The sequence below is a fragment of the Phlebotomus papatasi genome, chromosome 3 (assembly GCF_024763615.1).
Source record: "Phlebotomus papatasi isolate M1 chromosome 3, Ppap_2.1, whole genome shotgun sequence".
Classification (NCBI taxonomy): domain Eukaryota; kingdom Metazoa; phylum Arthropoda; class Insecta; order Diptera; family Psychodidae; genus Phlebotomus; species Phlebotomus papatasi.
The window spans coordinates 4,243,685-4,261,051 of NC_077224.1; the positions used below are offsets into that span (position 1 = coordinate 4,243,685).

At 35.5% G+C, this 17,367-nt stretch overlaps 4 protein-coding genes across 4 annotated transcripts in view; 1 reads left to right on the forward strand and 3 right to left on the reverse strand.

The window, feature by feature from the left end:
* The window catches only part of LOC129806475 (GTPase-activating protein skywalker), a 341,214-nt gene that overhangs the window by 254,306 nt on the left and 69,541 nt on the right, over positions 1 to 17,367 (forward strand). The window lies entirely within an intron of this gene.
* On the reverse strand, positions 4,677 to 6,656 carry LOC129806481 (fatty acyl-CoA reductase 1-like). Its single transcript, XM_055855118.1, has 2 exons — positions 6,393 to 6,656; positions 4,677 to 6,321 (listed from the first exon to the last, which is right to left on the reverse strand). Exons 1-2 carry the CDS (start codon positions 6,588 to 6,590, stop codon positions 5,008 to 5,010), a joined length of 1,512 nt encoding a protein of 503 aa, XP_055711093.1. The 5' UTR covers positions 6,591 to 6,656; the 3' UTR covers positions 4,677 to 5,007.
* On the reverse strand, positions 6,764 to 8,573 carry LOC129806478 (fatty acyl-CoA reductase 1-like). The gene is made up of 3 exons (XM_055855114.1): positions 8,334 to 8,573; positions 7,765 to 8,266; positions 6,764 to 7,700 (listed from the first exon to the last, which is right to left on the reverse strand). The coding sequence occupies exons 1-3, from the start codon at positions 8,535 to 8,537 to the stop codon at positions 6,850 to 6,852; spliced, it is 1,557 nt and encodes a 518-aa protein (XP_055711089.1). The 5' UTR covers positions 8,538 to 8,573; the 3' UTR covers positions 6,764 to 6,849.
* Positions 12,367 to 14,350, reverse strand: LOC129806479 (putative fatty acyl-CoA reductase CG5065). Its single transcript, XM_055855115.1, has 3 exons — positions 13,946 to 14,350; positions 13,375 to 13,876; positions 12,367 to 13,310 (listed from the first exon to the last, which is right to left on the reverse strand). Exons 1-3 carry the CDS (start codon positions 14,147 to 14,149, stop codon positions 12,466 to 12,468), a joined length of 1,551 nt encoding a protein of 516 aa, XP_055711090.1. The 5' UTR covers positions 14,150 to 14,350; the 3' UTR covers positions 12,367 to 12,465.

A 17,367-nucleotide genomic window follows, 5' to 3' on the forward strand; every position in this document is an offset into this window, starting at 1 on the left:
CAATAGAGTTTGTAATGAATTAATGCACAAATTTAAATTCAGTGATCGTTAAGACGTGTGTTTGACAGAGGCTCCCCGTGCCCCAATATGAGATAAAAAATTTTTCTTTTCAAGAAATTCATGTACTAATCTGTAGGAAACTAATCCCAAAATATAAACACTCTATCTCAAGTATTTCTGGTACATTGACTGAATGGGTTAAGAATTAGATTATGAAATTTTGAGCATTTTTTCAGAACTTGAACTTCGATGTAGTATTGAAACATAAATATTAATTCTTTTTCTAAGTTAGTTTAGAACTTATTTATTTTATAGCTTTATTTTGTATTTAAAATAGTTCAGGAAATTTCAGAGTGCAGGAAAATTACTGGGAATTTTTCCAATAATATTGTACTGTGGAAAAGCTTTATTCCATTTTTTTTTATTTTTAGAATAAATTGGTTATTAAGCGTTGTTATTTTTGAAAATCTTTAATAAGAAAATACTTTAAAAAAATTATTCTAGATCTTGGAAAATGAAAAAAATAGAGAATGTTTTAACGAACAAACCGAGTTTTCCTCTTTATTTTTAAAATCCTATGACTAGTTAAATCTTGTCAAACTTAATTTTAAAATATTTGAATAGTGGAAGAAAAATAATATTTGCAAAAATATAAAAAAAGAATATTTAGAATTTAGAGAGATAGTACCAAGATTTTTACTACCTATATTCGCTATAGTTTCTTTTTTTTGTAAAATCTTGTAAAAATATTTTCAAAATTATTCTGTTTTCGACAAAAAATCCAGATTTTTCGATCGGGAATGGTTTCTAATGTGAATTTTTAGGTCATTCTCTACAAAAACATACAGATGCATAATTTTTGGTATTATATCATGAAAATCATAATTATAATTTACACAAAATTCACAAATAATTTCATAGAAAAATTCCAGAGGCATTTTGAAAAAAAGGAAATAAAATAAAGGTAAACTTCTGGGGTTTTCTGTTCCATCGGTTGAGAAACTAATAAATACCAGATTTCGACAAAAATTTTACAAGAATATTGTCTAATAATCTTGGTGAATTTGTGTAGTTATAATAAGATATGCAGTTAAAATATAGCAAGATTTAATAAAAATCTCTATGAAGACAGGGAGAGGTAAACATCTTGTTACTTTTCCACATAAAACAATATTTTACAAGATTGTACTAAATCGTTTACAGCTTTTTTTCAGTATACAATTAATTTTTTAGTCTTGCGATAATATTTATTTCAGATTTAAAAGATAAAACACTTTCAAGTGAATAAATCCTGAAATAATTTCCAAATAATTCTTTTCAAGATTGGAAGAATCGTACAGGAAACCCATTACTACTATCCTTCATATATTATTAACATACTACCATACTATAAATTACAATTTTAGAATCATTTTGCATTTCAAGTTCCTTTATAAAGCCAAGGAAATATTTTGCAGTGTGTCTTGATTTTCAAGAAAGAGAAATTTTACAATTTTTGTAAACAGACGGTTTTGAACCGGTTTCATATCTAAAAACCGGTTTTAAAACCGTCTCCAAAATTGGGCGGTTACCCGTTTTTTCGAAACCGGTTAACCGTTATTGGAATCACTAGAGGTGGGGCTACTTGAGCTGCGGGGCTACGTTGTTTGTTATACGATTTTTCGCAAATTTCTAAAGGAAATTGGGTTTCAATATGATGTAATTGTAAGGACCAGCTTCATTTAGAAATAAACTAAAAAGTAAAAACTCTTATATCAATCTAGTCCCACCTCCCCCTAAACTCTAAAATAAATAATCTCAGCTAACTAGTCACACCTTGATTAATAAGTTTATAATCGAAAGCAATTAATAAACTAAAATTCATAAACGGTTCATAACCGATTGAAAACCGATTTGAATCGGTTGAAAATTGTCACAGATCCCATGACCTTTCCGATGAATATAAACTTTCCCAATCGAATAATAATTTACGCTATCTGGAGCCAGATTAAGCTTGGATAACCTCTAAGACATATCCAAAAGTAAAAGGAGTGACAAAGCGTTCCAACTTTGTGGAATGCTCGAACTCTTTACAAAGGGTCCCAGGATTATGCATATTTACCGGTATTTAGTGGTATTTGAAAAAAAAAAATGATTTCACAACTTAGCTTCTAATTATAAGCAAAAATGCATTAGTATAGGGAGCTGTTGTGCAGCTTCATACGGAAAATGATGTCCAAGATTTAAGATTTTTACTAAATATCACGCAAACTAAATAAATTATACCACCATGTCAAAAAATCCCTTACTAATTAAGTTCATAATTCCGCCTCACAAAATTGATGGAAATCCTTGGATTTTTCTATAGGGGAAAGTGCCCATGCTTGATACCATTGGAAGCTTCGTAATGACTAAATTTTTCCTATGTTTCTCAATAAATGTGACTCCGCAATATATCTTAAAAACTGGCCACTTTCCAATAGTTTTTAAAATATGGTTGCGATGAGTCACATATATATTGTTGAAACATAGAAAATTTAGTCATTACGAAGCTTCCAATGGTATCAAGCATGGGCACTTTCCCCTACAGGAAAATGAAAATGCAGTGGCGATTTTTACGAAGCTGCCCTGGTTTGTCCAGCTTTGTACAACACTTTGCCCACCTATATAGGCCTCATTTTCCTAGGAAACATTACACAGGATACAAAAATTTGCGCATCACTGCCTAGCTGGAACTTTCATCTACTTCTTTTCACTATTTGTAGGAGGTATCACGAATTAAAAAATAAATTTTATACTATTTTTCTAACACATTTTTTTTAGCCTTGAAAAATCATTTTTGCACTGCATTCTGACAGTCAGTTAAGTGTTTGATCAGGTGTTATTCTCTCATAATCATTCATTTGTATTGTAATCCTCAGATTTTCTCTAATACCTCTAATTGGTCTTACAGAGCATTTTTCGAACATAACGGACATAACGGATTTCGAAAATGACCAGTCACCAATTTAAAGTGAAATGTGGAAAGTTCCACTTTAAAAAAAGGAAAAATTGGATGAGAAATACTCAAAATCCATCGAAGTGACAATTAAAGAATCACATCTACCATAAGCACATTTAGGCTTAATGTTTGATTAGACAACAGTAAAACAAGAACATCTGATGAAGCCTAATTTTGCTGTAGAAGTGCTTGTTTTCTTCGATATTTTCGTGAAAATTATTCAATATCCCAATTTTCTTGTGAATTTATTCAGTGGAATCTCTGACCGCGGTGTCACATATAAGATTAATATTAATATTAAGAAAAGCTGGAGAGAGAAGTATATAGTATGCAAAATTTCAAATGGAAAATCGCGTGTGTAAGAAAGAGTGGGCTCTAGTGCAGTAATACGATAAGTAAGATATTACTGTTCGTATTAATTGCTTTCTGAATCGTATTACAGGAAATTCGAGCAATTTTCCATGAGTGCCAACTGTGATTCGGTCACTTTTCGAGCGAAACGCGAGAGAGAGGCAAGATAAAACACTTGCTATCTTTTTTTTGGCATTTTCGCAGTTCAGAAAGTATTAATCTTAATATTAATCTTACAATGTGACATGGTCATGATGAGTCAAATATCCAGAGTGGCGTACACAGAGTAACCCAAAACAGTGAAGAATTTTCAAATTCGGTGGTCAATAATTTTGACAGATGTTTTTACGAAGCTGCTAAATTGAATTTTCCTGAGTTGCAAAGGTGGTAAGTTCTGTGAATTTTCTTCCACCCACAAAAACGACGCCCTTCTAGCAAAAGATTTTCACGGTAAATATTAACAGAATTATATCAGAATTGCAATTTTAGACCCTTTTTATTTTTGCGTTTTGGACCCAGAAAAGAAGATCTAGGCTTTCAAATTTGTCAGGAAATATGAAATGTTGCACTAGCTGTTAGAATATATGACCATGGATGAAATTTATTTAGTAATTTGGAAAAAAACAACTTTTACGAAGCTACAAAACCTTCCCTATTTGCATAATCATGTTTTAGGTTAAGAACTTAAGATTTTTGCAAGCTATAAGTGTAGAGGTCGGGTACTAAGTCCTGAGACTAGCCTATATAAATAAACGGTAGAATTTTAAATTATAATCGATAACATAGTAAGAATCGGGATATTTAAAAATAGACCTTTCTTGACTTGTGGCACAAAAAAATAGGTGTAAAAAGTATAAAAATAGAAAAACGATATAGGGCAAAGTGCCCGTGATTGATACCATTGGAAGCTTCGTAATGACTAAATTTTTCCTATGTTTCTCAATAAACGTGACACCGCAATATATTTTAAAAACTGGCCACTTTCCCATGGCTTTTAAAATATGGTTGCGATGAGTCACATATTGTGAAACATAGAAAATTTAGTCATTACGAAGCTTCCAATGGTATCAAGCATGGGCACTTTCCTCTACTGAGAAATCTATATCGTTTTACCGTTAAACACCTTGTTTACACTGCTTATAGATTTCTTTCACATAAAATTATGTTTTTTGTCTATTTTTTTCTCACAATTGCAGATTTTTTTGAGAGTTAAGATTGAGATTGTCGAGATCAATGATGCGGGTAAGGTATGGAAGGGCCAATTCGTAGTTCATTTGCCTCGTTTGCCCTCGTGACCGTTTCATATTCAAATTATAATTAGTAAATCCAGTAAATCACTTAGAAATATTAGCAAAAAAGTATTTTTATTGAAAGATTTATAAATCAATCAACAAAATTTAAAGCAAAAGTAATACCATACAAATGTGAATCAAGAAAAAAATCCAGCAGTTAAGAAGAGCATTTATTTTTCGCTAACGAGCTGAAAGAGGAAATTTGCAGAGTGGTAACTTCAAATGAATTGAATGTAAATAGCTGAAAAGCGTGAAGAATAAGTGAAAAAGCATGGAGAATGGAAGCTCAAATAGCAAATGTAAGTTCATTGAATATCCTGACCCCGGATGCCCTCGTACAGAACATGAGTGTAATGAGATGCATTGTGCAAAGTGCTGCCTCACTTAAGTTGCCACCGCATAGTGAGTTTTGTAGTAGTTGAAGCCAAACCATGCGACAACAGCGTAGAAGATGGTTTGAAGAGAATTGCGAAAGAAGACCATCTTGGCAAATCTCCGTCTGGCCATTGGGAGATTTTCATCTTTTTGACCTAGGATATGACGCCTCGAACCGAGGATGCACATGACAAAGTAGAGAATATGATCGACATCTCGGTAGTAACTGAATCCGAATGAATCTATATCACTTCCGTGAAGATCGTGCAACAGGGAGACGTAGTTGACGTTCTCGAAGTCAAAGGTCTGCCTCATGAAGTAGGCAAGGCTGATTTGGGCTAAGTAGAGACGTCGTTGAAGTTTCATGACTATCGGTTGACGTCCGCTTAGCTTGATGATGCTATCGATGAGGATGCTAGGTGCTAGTTGGAGGAAGATGACTCTTAGGTAGAAAAGTAAGAACCAGGTTGTGGCTATAAAACTAATTGGCCAAACCATGTAGTCAAAGGGTACCATTGGGATGCATGAATTGCCCAGCATGGCTAATTCGTAGTAGGATACTGGGTTAACATCCCTGGAAGATCCGTTGTAGATCGGAGGGGGATTTGCAAAGATCTCTTCTCGGGTTCGGATACCCTGACGCCTAATGGCAATGATAATGGCCTTGACAGTCACATCTATGGGATTGAAGTCAAGGACAACCTTGTGATCAGTAAATAGAGTCCTAATTAGTCCACTTCCCGTTGCCATCATGATCCCTACCGGTCCATTGACATTATCATTCCATCCGGCGAAGGGTTCCATCACAGCCGGTGTTACGATTGATGGCCTATAGATGACAATAGGAACCTTTTGTCTGTACTCATAAACCAGATGCTCAGACAAGTTTTTGGTAAAGGTATACGTATTGGGTTGATGCCCAATGATCTTCTTTTCCATTGCACAAACAACTTCTTCATCGAGACTCTCGATAATCCCGAGAATCTTTCGCCAATCAGCCGTTGGCGGATACAGTTCTTCTTGAAGGAATTTGTACTCTGGATAGCAGAAAGTCGTTGAGATGTGAAGGAAAACCTGGAGTTTAGTCAGAGTTTCGGCAAAATTTAGAATCTCCCTAGTTCCGCAGATATTAATAATTGCTGCCTTCTTTAGAGGATCATCAAAACGGACACTAGCGGCACCATGTATTATCACAGAAACATTGGAGAGTCTCTCCTGAGGAACCAATACATTTACACCCATTCCTCTCTCGCAGATATCTCCCTCAACGGCTTCCAGTTTGTCAAATAAATCAGGTGCCTTAGTTCTGATCCTCTGGAAAACCTAGCAAAGACCAACCCATTAATGACCTTCGATACCTTCAATTCCTAATCCAACCATCCTGCAACACTTACATCAGACTTCTTGAGATTCTCAAGTCTCTCCTCGACATTCCGACCACCTTTTGCTCGCAACAACACAAAAATCTTGTTGACTCCTGAACACGAGTACAGAATCTTTTCAATAAGGGTCTTCCCAATCAATCCCGAACCTCCTGTTACAAATACATCCCGACCAGCGAAGAACTCTGGGATTGGCTCAAATTTTCCCATTTTGCCAAATACCAAAGGAAAAGGTTCTCAATGTACTCCCGATTGTGTCGAATATCAGACTAAATTGAACATGAACTGCCGAAAATTTCTCCTCAGAATTTCTTTGAACCAGAAAGGCCCGGCAGAAAGTTAAAGGGAACGCTACTAATGGAATAAATTTGCAATTTTATTACTTTTTTTCTTGCCTCTTTCCCATTTTATTTAGTTTTTTTCTTCTTCTTTCTGCATTCAATCCCACCTCAAATTGCAAACTAATTATTTATGGAAATGATGTGGAAGAAATATTGAGAATCTTCAGTGAATGATGCAGTAGTATGTTATCGTTGGAAAAATTGAGAAGATCGTATCGTGTGATCAGGAAGTAGATCAAACTACTCCAGAAGATCAATTTGACTCCTCGATCGAGCAACCAAAAGATCCGATAGTTTCTCCTAGCCTGAGGTAGATCCTCATCTGGTTGATTCAGCAGATATCGCCTTCCACCCAAAGTTGACCGATACATGTACTCCTTTAGGTCAAAACTTTCATATAAGTCAAACCTAAATTCTTCAACATCTTCATTCTTGATGTCATTCATCAAATTGCAGTAATTTTCAGTAACAATATACCAACTCTTGAAAAGAAAATAAGACAGAGCGCACGTGGCATAATGAAATTTTCTCATAAAGAACAACACAATGGCTTTCTTATTACAGATCTTCAGGATAAGATCAAAGATCATGCCCGGAAAGACTTGAAAAAGAAATAGAATGAATTTGTAAAAAAAGTAGTAAGATGTTACTGTAGCATTTGGTAGCCATATCATTTCATTGAATGGAATCTCGGATTTTGCCTTTGAGCAAATGGAAAAAATTTCATCGCCGCTGATCTCCTTCTCCCTACTACAGGCACAATTGTAAACGACCATATTGTTACTGATCCCTTGACCATGTTTCCACGTGGCCACGAGAAGTGATCGAACACAGACGTCCAATGGCTGAAAATTTCCTTTGATCTTCTGTGAAAAGTAATAGACACGAGCTATACCTGATCCTCCAGCTACTACAAGACCGATGATTCCATTGAAGTTGTCAACCCATCCCTCAAACGGTTCCTTAACCGAAGGAGCCACTACAAAGAGAATAATGGACCTCAGTGATCTTATTTGCAAAACGATCATGTGATCTTCTCTCACTGATTGATGGACGAAAGATGATGATGGGAAGTTTCTCTGACCACTCATTCATGATCTGCTCAGCCAAATGCTTAGTGAAAGTATAGGTATTCGGCTGGAAATCCATATACTTTTTCGCAATGATCTCCAAGATATCCGTATCGACACTCTCAGCCATTTTGATGGTTTCCCTCCAATCGGCCAACGGAGGATAAACCTTCTCCTCGATCACCGGATAATTGGTATTGCAGTAAGTCGTTGAGATGTGCACAAGAACCTTGAGATTCTTCAACTTCTCAGCAATCAAACAAAGTTCCCGGGCACTTCTCGTATTCATAAAAACCGCCTGACCAAGAGGTTCATCAAAACGGACACTTGCAGCGCTATTAATTATCACCGAGACATATTCCATCTTCTCAATATCTTCCTCACTCAATCCCAACTTCAGACACATCGAATCTCCAGGCAGTGCTTCAATTTTATCCAAGAGACTCTCATCTCTCTGCCGGACCCGATTGAAAATCTACAAACAGAACACAAAAACCCTCAAAATCTTCACATTCTCCACAAAATTGAAGATCAGAGATCACCTGGTTGCTCTTGAATTTCACAAGACGATCACACACAGAAACACTTTTCTTGCATCTCAGCAGCAAATAAATCCTCTTGACATCCGGACAGGAATACAAGATCTTCTCTATGATGGCCTTTCCGATAAAACCCGTTCCGCCAGTGATGAAAATCTCCCGACCATGGAAAAATTCAGCAATTGCAGGTAACTCATAGGAATTCATGATCCTCTGAACTGTCTCACTTGATCACAGAAAGACAACTAAATTCTGTCTAGACTAAACCGATTTTTGCGATAATTATAATCCATTAATTCGTTTTAGTTTTAGGGGTTCCTTTTATAACAATTTACATAAACATTATTTACCTCAATTACAAAAGTAATGAATATTTAAAAGAGGTTGAATTAATTGTTTTCTTTTCAGTAGATTCTAATAGAAATTTCGTGAATTATTTGTGTATACCTTTCACTGATTCTGTGATTCATTGATTGATACAACCACTTCCGATTAATCTCATATTCAAAGGATAGTTATTTTCAAATATTCCTAATTCAGAATATAACCAAACGTTTAAAACGGACACGGTTAAAAACGGTGTAATTTCAGTACGGAAGACGATATATATACACTGATACAAAAAAAGGGTACAATTAACTTTTTTTCGTCATAACTTTAACACTTTTCGGGTGCAAAAATATATCAACATTTTTTAATGTTAATTTCACACTTTTTGAGGGTAAAATTAACATGAAAAAAGGGTATCTTTAACCCATAATACACCCAAAAAGGGTAATATTTACACCGATTTTGGATCAATACTGCAGGGTAAAATTAACATTTCCGGAATGTTATTTTGACTTTTTCGGATTTGTCTCAATGTATGTAGGTATAGTTCGCACACAGTGAACCTTCAAAGGATATGAATTATCTCATGAACCTTTCGGATGAACCAATTTGAAGACTCAATTTCCAAGTGAACCAGTCAGACAATTCGGACATGTTTTACAAAGAATTTCTAATAACGGCAAATTATTTTCTATAAGAAAGTATCTTTGTGCCTCCGAAGACTTAGTTCGAGAACTAGATGAAAACTACTTCGAGCAATACGACCCAGTTAAGCAAGCCTTCAGATCTAGGGAAAAGAAAACTTCTCACAGCATCGGTGTCAACGGCTAACAGTTAAGCCCCCTGTCTTATTCAAAAGACTCACACGACGATGAGTGGATGACAGAATCCGCTAAAAAAGTCAAAGTCTATGAAAAGACGGTGCCCCCCATCTTCCTCATTCGTTACAACGTTAGGCCACTCAAGCAGGATCCTACAAAAATCCCTGTCAAGTAATCACTCAGTCATGAAGGAAGAGGAAGAATCATTTAAGGTTTTCGTATCAGGAATATGTAGGAGTACAAGGCAGAGGAGATCAATCTCCACATCCAAGATGGTGCCCTTATAACGTATTGCAAAAAAAGAAGAAACAACTCTCTAGCTCGTCCTAGCTACTATCCCACAAAAACCAAGACTGGAAGACATGGAAGTCTCTCAATCGTGTGAGAAGCGGCGTAGCGCAATCGAGAAACAACAGACGACGATAGGGATTCTCCAAATGTGACGTGACCCGTTTTTGAGCAAGACATGTGTAAATTTTATGCCTTGACACGATTAATAATATTAATAATAATCCCACAAATTTGGAAAGCTCGATGGATTCTAAATCAAATGGTCAAAAGGGTAACCTTACGCAGTGCGTCAACTGCCAGCAATTTGGTCATGCCTCGTCAAGATGTAAAGCCTGTCCCGGATATAAATGCGAAGAAAACAAATGACTCTCATTAAAAAACTATAGTACATATAAAAATACTATATATATATTTCTTGAAAGGGTATTTCATTGTGATTCAAATCCACTTTATAGTTTTTTTATTCAAGCGCTTTCTCTGCGAAATCTCGCACCATCTTCTTTACTCCCCTCATAAGGCTCTGGACAAGGTCGTCCCCACGATCTCTGACAACTTTCTTCAACTTTCGTGCAAAGTCCTGCAAATCTTTGGCTGGATTAGCCTTCTTCTTCAAGTCTCCTTTCAAAATTGTCCAGTATTTCTCAATGGGACGAACTTCTGGAGTGCAGGGCGGCTTGACCTTCTTATCTACATATTTGACATTATTGTTGGCAAACCATTCCAGGGTGGCTTTCGCGTAATGACATGATGCCAAATCAGGCCAAAATACAGGAGGGATGTCGTGGTTTTGATACAGTGGCAAAAGTTGTTTTTGGAGACACTCTTTAATGTAGTAATTTAATGTAATATCCACGTTCATCGTCCCTGTCATGAAAAATTCTTCGCTGCGACATCCACAAGAGCTGATTGCCATCCAAACCACATATTTCTTCGGGAACTTGTCGTACTCTTTGAACCTGTACTAGCTGGCTACACCCGTACGAGTCTTCGCCATGTAAAACTGTTGGCCGGGCAACTGAGTAAATTCACCTTTTACGACAGTTTCGTCGTCCATCAAAATACATCCTTGAAAGCCTTTCAAAACTCGATCACTCAGATTTCTCGACCTCGTTTTGGCACTTTGCCTCTGCTTGTCCGTGCGATGGGGAGCAGCTTGAACTTTGTACGTTATCGATCCGTTATTCTCTTTGATTCTCTGCACTAAGCTCTTAGAGATACCAAGCTTTTTGCCCACATCTCTGACTGAAAGGTAAGTTTGCTTCTGGAAAAGCGCCAACACTCTCTTCTCCATCCTCTTGTCTACAGCTCCAGGTTTTCTGCCACATCCTAACTTTAGAACACAGGTCTTGAGTTCCTTGAAGCGTAATATAACCCTTCACACCGTGCATGGACAGAATAGCATCGAACAGACTGGGCCATTGCTCTTTTAATCGATTTTCAAAGAAGCAATGGAGAAGTGATATGACACCTTCATTGGTTTCGATTAGATAACTGACTGAGAACAGCGCCATCCAGTGTAAGTAAAATGTCCAAGGCGGGAAATATTTTCAGTTGTTCAAAACAATGTAATTCACATTATTCACATGTATTTTATACTATACTTTAATTTCACTAATGCCTAGACTCATTTTAAATACATTTCAAAAGTTTTCACAAGAGCTTTATGAGTAAAATTTCCTTTGTTTTGATTTTTCCTGGCATCAGCTGATTTCGATGGTGATCGATGAAATTTCGAACAATTAATTCAAATAGAGAATGTTAACGGACTATGTGATATGGAATTGTCAAGAAAAAGCAATTGGCCGGGCAATTGCTTTTTGCTTTTTGTTCAAGGTATTTAAATTTGGCTAATTTTACTAAAATATCATTTTCATTTTACAGAATATTGTCTCAGAGAACGCAAAAAGATCAAATTGATGCAAAAATTGATTTGATGCCGCAATTTTTTGAATAGTTTTTCCACGTGTAAAAAAGCAGTGAAGGAGTAAAAAAGCAATGACCATGTAAAAAAGCCCAGTCTGTTCGATGTGAATAGCTCGCTTTTGGATTCTTTAGGTACGTGTCCACGATCAATTTGCGCAGGTTCTCCATTTTTATCACTTTTCTCAGCCAAAACACAACCTTTTTCAATATTTTTTTCAGAAATGAAAAGCTGACGAAATTCTCTTGAAACGTCAAAAAAATCATAACAAAACTCAATTCCTGTTGTGACTAACTTCATGTCAAAATGGTGGACAGAAGCGTTAAATCAAAATGGCGACCAAACTATCATGTAGATCTCGAGCATATTCAATTAATTAACATCTTTTTCTGATGTTTTCTATATTTCACAACTTCAAACATATCAAGATAATTCTTGATCGTAAAGCTCCCTTCTTGTGAGAAAAACAAAATCTATAAACGAAATCTCTAGTATTTTTAATTTATACTTGTATAGTTTGATTTGAACGCTTATCTACTCTGTTACTGAAAGGAAAACTTAAAGGAAACTAATTCAAAGAATTGATTGGAATAAATTTGCAAACTTTCCGTCTTACTACAAATCAACATTTTGCAATTCAGAAGTTCAACAAATATATTCCAAACCAAGTCTATGAGTTTTATTATCAACTATTTTATTTATTAGCAAACTTAATAGAATATTTAAAGATTATACATAAATCTTTAGAGTTAGTTAACGTTCAGTTCCTTGTTTATAAACTGGAAGAAATGTTGAGGAAGTTGAGAGATTGCTGTAGTAGAATGTTATCCTTGGAAAAATTGAGAAGATCGAATCGTGTGATCAGGAAGTAAATCAAACTGGTCCAAGAGATCAATTTCACTCCTCGATCGAGCAACCAAAAGATCCGATAATTTCTTCTAGCTCGCGGTAGATTCTCATCTGGTTGATTCATCAGATATCGCCTTCCACCCAAAGACGATTGATACATGTACTCCATTATTCCAATGCTCTCATAGAAATCAAATCCAAATGCTTCCATATCTTCATTCTTGATGTCATTCATCAGATTGAAGCAGTTGTCATTGACAAACAACCAATCCCTAAACATAAAATAGGACAATGAAGATGACGCGAAATGGAATTTTCTCATGATGAACAGGGCAATGGGTTTCTTTTTAATCATCTTCAGGACAAGATCAAAGATCATTCCTGGAAAGACTTGAAAAAGGAATAGAATGATCTTGTAAAAATAGAAGCATGTTGTCAATGTAGCATTTGGTAGCCATATCATCTCATCCAATGGGACATCTACACAAATTTTGCAGCAGTTGGAGAATACTTCACCAATCTGAACCTCCCTCTCCTTACTACAGGCACAATTGTACACAGCCATCTCGTTACCGATTGCTCTTCCACGTTTCCACGTGGCCACGAGAAGAGATCGGACACAGACGTCCAAAGGCTGAAAATTATTTTTGACCTTTGTTGAACCGTAGAGAGCTCGAGCTAGACCTGATCCTCCTGCTGCTAAAATTCCCGTAATTCCGTTAAAGTTATCAACCCATCCCTCAAACGGTTCCTTAACCGAAGGAGTTACTAGAAAGAAAATAATGGACCTCAGTGATCTTATCTGCAAAACGATCATGTGATCTTCTCTCACTGATTGATGGACGAAAGATGATGATGGGAAGTTTCCCTGACCACTCATTCATGATCTGCTCAGCCAAATGCTTGGTGAAAGTATAGGTATTGGGCTGGAAATCCATATACTTCTTCGCAATGATCTCCAAGATATCCGTATCGACACTCTCAGCCATTTTGATGGTTTCCCTCCAATCGGCCAACGGAGGATAAACCTTCTCCTCGATCACCGGATAATTGGTATTGCAGTAAGTCGTTGAGATGTGCACAAGAACCTTGAGATTCTTCAACTTCTCAGCAATCAAACAAAGTTCCCGGGCACTTCTCGTATTCATAAAAACCGCCTGACCAAGAGGTTCATCAAAACGAACACTTGCAGCGCTATTAATTATCACCGAGACATTTTCCATCTTCTCAATATCTTCCTCACTCAATCCCAACTTCAGACACATCGAATCTCCAGGCAGTGCTTCAATTTTATCCAAGAGACTCTCATCTCTCTCCCGGACCCGATTGAAAATCTACAAACAGAACACAAAAACCCTCAAAATCTTCACATTCTCCACAAAATTGAAGATCAGAGATCGCACCTGGTTGCTCTTGAATTTCACAAGACGATCACACACAGAAACACTTTTCTTGCATCTCAGCAGCAAATAAATCCTCTTGACATCCGGACAAGAATACAGGATCTTCTCTATGATGGCCTTTCCCAGGAAGCCCGTTCCACCGGTGATGAAAATCTCACGACCACGGAAAAAATCAGCAATTGCAGGTAACTCAAAAGGCTTCATGATCCTCAACTATCTCACTTGATCACAGAAAGACAACTAAATTTTCCTGGGACTAAATCAATTTCCACGACACTTCTAATCCATTGACACAGTTTTCTAAGTTATTTTTTTTTTAATTTGCATAATCATTGATCCCTTGACTCAAACACAGTGTAAAAATATTAATATGCAGTTAGTAACTAGGTTGAGGAAATGAGTTTTCTATTAGCACCTGAAGCCCATATTGTGGTTAATAACACAATTATTTGCTATTTTTCATGATCATAACTTTTATGATCCTGCAGGGATTGAAACAGTGTAGTTGTATATGACTTTTCTGCTTTTTGTAAGGTTCTCTTTAATTCTAACTCTTAAGAATTGTTCTTAGACCAGCCTTGCGTTTTAGGATTAAAGAAAAACTTACGAAAAGCAGGTGCGCAGTCACCGGTATTTACGGCATTTAAATCAATTAAACGAAGGTAGGGTAAGTGTACCAAATTCCGGCCAGCTTGCAATTTCGGACACATTTTTTGTTCCTCGAATTTTTCCATGAATTTTTCATTTTTGCATACTCTAGCTAGAGATTATACAATGCAAAAAATAACAAAAAATGTCGCTTCGACGAACAAAATGATCTGAAAAAGACATTGAAAGTAATCCGGAAAGGCATGGAACTATGAGAATGAAGGTGGCCGGAATAGGCCACTAATGCTATGTCTACATTTTTATTAATTTTAAAATTATTATCAAGGATTTAGAGAAAATAAAGACGATAAACTGTCTACAAGGACCCAAGCAACATTCCTTATAGAAAAACAAATTACAAAAATATTTAATTTGTATTAAAAGTATTACATTTCAAACTTGAAACTTTGGCGCTTGCATGCAACTATGCCGAAATTTGGCTCACTTACCCTATAGCATTATAATATTCTTTTTTACCCAACCTTGGCTTTTTGCATTATTAGAATTACATAATATTAGCCGTTTTCGAAATAAGATAAAATCATCGTGCTTCAGTTAGGATTTCAGATTCCGTGATCTCTTAAATAAAACCTGACCTCGTCTGATATTCTATCTGCAATCCGTAGTATAAACAGAATTCCCCTACAGCAGAGGAATTCTGTAACGATATGACATTGTCATATGACAAATTTTCGTGATAAATTCGGGAGCAGGATAAGATTAAAGGTTAGTGAACATCGAGTGGTCATTACAAGGAACTCTATGAAGCTCTTTGTAACTGATATGAATCTGATTTCAATTAATTTTTCAGAATTTTCCACAAAGAAATTTCTAATTTTGTCATATGACATTGTATGACAATGTCAGAATGACAGAATTCCCCTACTGGGGATAATAAATGCCGACTTGTGGCTTTCACAATGACGAAGACTACGAAACTACGACCACGAAGACTAAGAAATAGCATAATACATAAAAGTATATTAAGATCCCTAATATATAATTAATATATTAAAGTATATTAAGGTATATTAAGGTTTCTGTAATTTTTATAATTAATTTTAAAAATTCTGCCATTGAAAGCAGATTTTGAGAGAACTTTATTGAAAAACCTTGCGGTAGGCACAATTACTCTGAGTTCTCTGAGTTCATTCATCAGAAATCAAAAAACCTAATACTGTCAAGTGTGCTGATCCGGGCGCTTCGCTATGTGGATCGTTTATGACTACGCAAACTAGATAATCCACTTAAAATAATACTTTTATTTTTATCTCCGTAATATAGTCACTACAGTCACTTCAGTTTTTGAATTTTACATATGTTAAAGTACACGATAAAATAATATACCCCTATTTTTTACGCGCAAAAAAAAATTCCTGGCCGGAGATACATGGCGCCAAAGATGGCGTCTCGCGCTTCATTCGTCAATTGAGATTTTTGGCAAATATTTCAAAATGCTCTATCTCGCGAACGGGTTGAGATTTCTTCTTACTCTTTTCTTTATTTGAAAGATAATTTTATACTCTTTAAAAAGATATACTAGTTTTCGTATTATCTGCTCAAGTTTTTTTGTAACCGTCTTTTAATTTTTTTTTTGAAAAAAATTAAAAATAAATTTTTCTCAAAAACCCCATTCTCAAAAATTTTCATTTTTTTACCGTTAATCAGTAACATTGAGTACTATATTCCATGAAAAGGCGAGCTTCCACTTTTGCGCTTATTTTTTTAAAAAAATATTCAAATTTTAACAACATTTTCATAAAAGGAAAAATACCAGTTAAACTCAAAATTTTGAGTTCAATTTTTCAGGGAATACAGTACTCCACAATACTTATAAACAGTTAAAAAATCAAAAATTTTCGATCTCCCGTTTTTGAAAAAAATTTTTTTTTCGATTTTCAAATAAAAATGCCTTTTATTGAGAATGTTTATCTTTCAAAGTGTCGGCTTATATGGATCACTCTTTCATGTTTAATTGACAAAAAGGACAAAAATCACAATGTTTATATTGCCTTGAACAGGAATGTACATCTTGCGTAAATCAAATCGGCATAAGATCATAAAATGCTAAAAATAGATATCTGATAAAAGACAAAGAAGATCGAAGGGAGAGCAATCATATAAATGTATCAATAGAAAGAAGAGAGAATAAAGTGGACATCGAAAGAAGAAAGACGTCTTCTTTATTTCAAAGTTCTGATCTCCCCGCTCGGAAATCATAATTATTTGATGTACCAAGGGCGACACTGTACAACAAATTGTCTGGCGGATACCCGGAAGAGTGCCCCAATAATCCAATAATAATTTTAAAAATATAATAAAAAATTCTTTTCTCGTTTTAATATGTTTGTAAATTGAGTGATCCAATTAAAAGACCATTTGACCCAATTAGCGAAAAGACGATCCACTTAGTGAATCTGAATGCTAACTTATTTCAGTATCATTATTATTTTATAAATTTTCTTTAATATTTTTGATAATTTCTTTTTTATATTGTGTTTCTGAATGAAACAGTGAATAATTCTATGGATTTAGAAGAGGTAAAAAAGAATTTCATCAGTCCAAAAATAAGCGTTTAAGTAGCACTCTACGGAAAACGATCCAGTTACCACACCTTACTATATCTCCTGTAAGGCAAGACAAACCGGGAAAATATTGAAAAAATAACTTACCTTGCTCATAATTGAGGTTTTCTGGTATGACTCCGAGTCCAAACTTTGAAATCGGTGATATTTCCTTCCTTGGAAGTATTTTCTCGATCCTGAAGAGTCTCA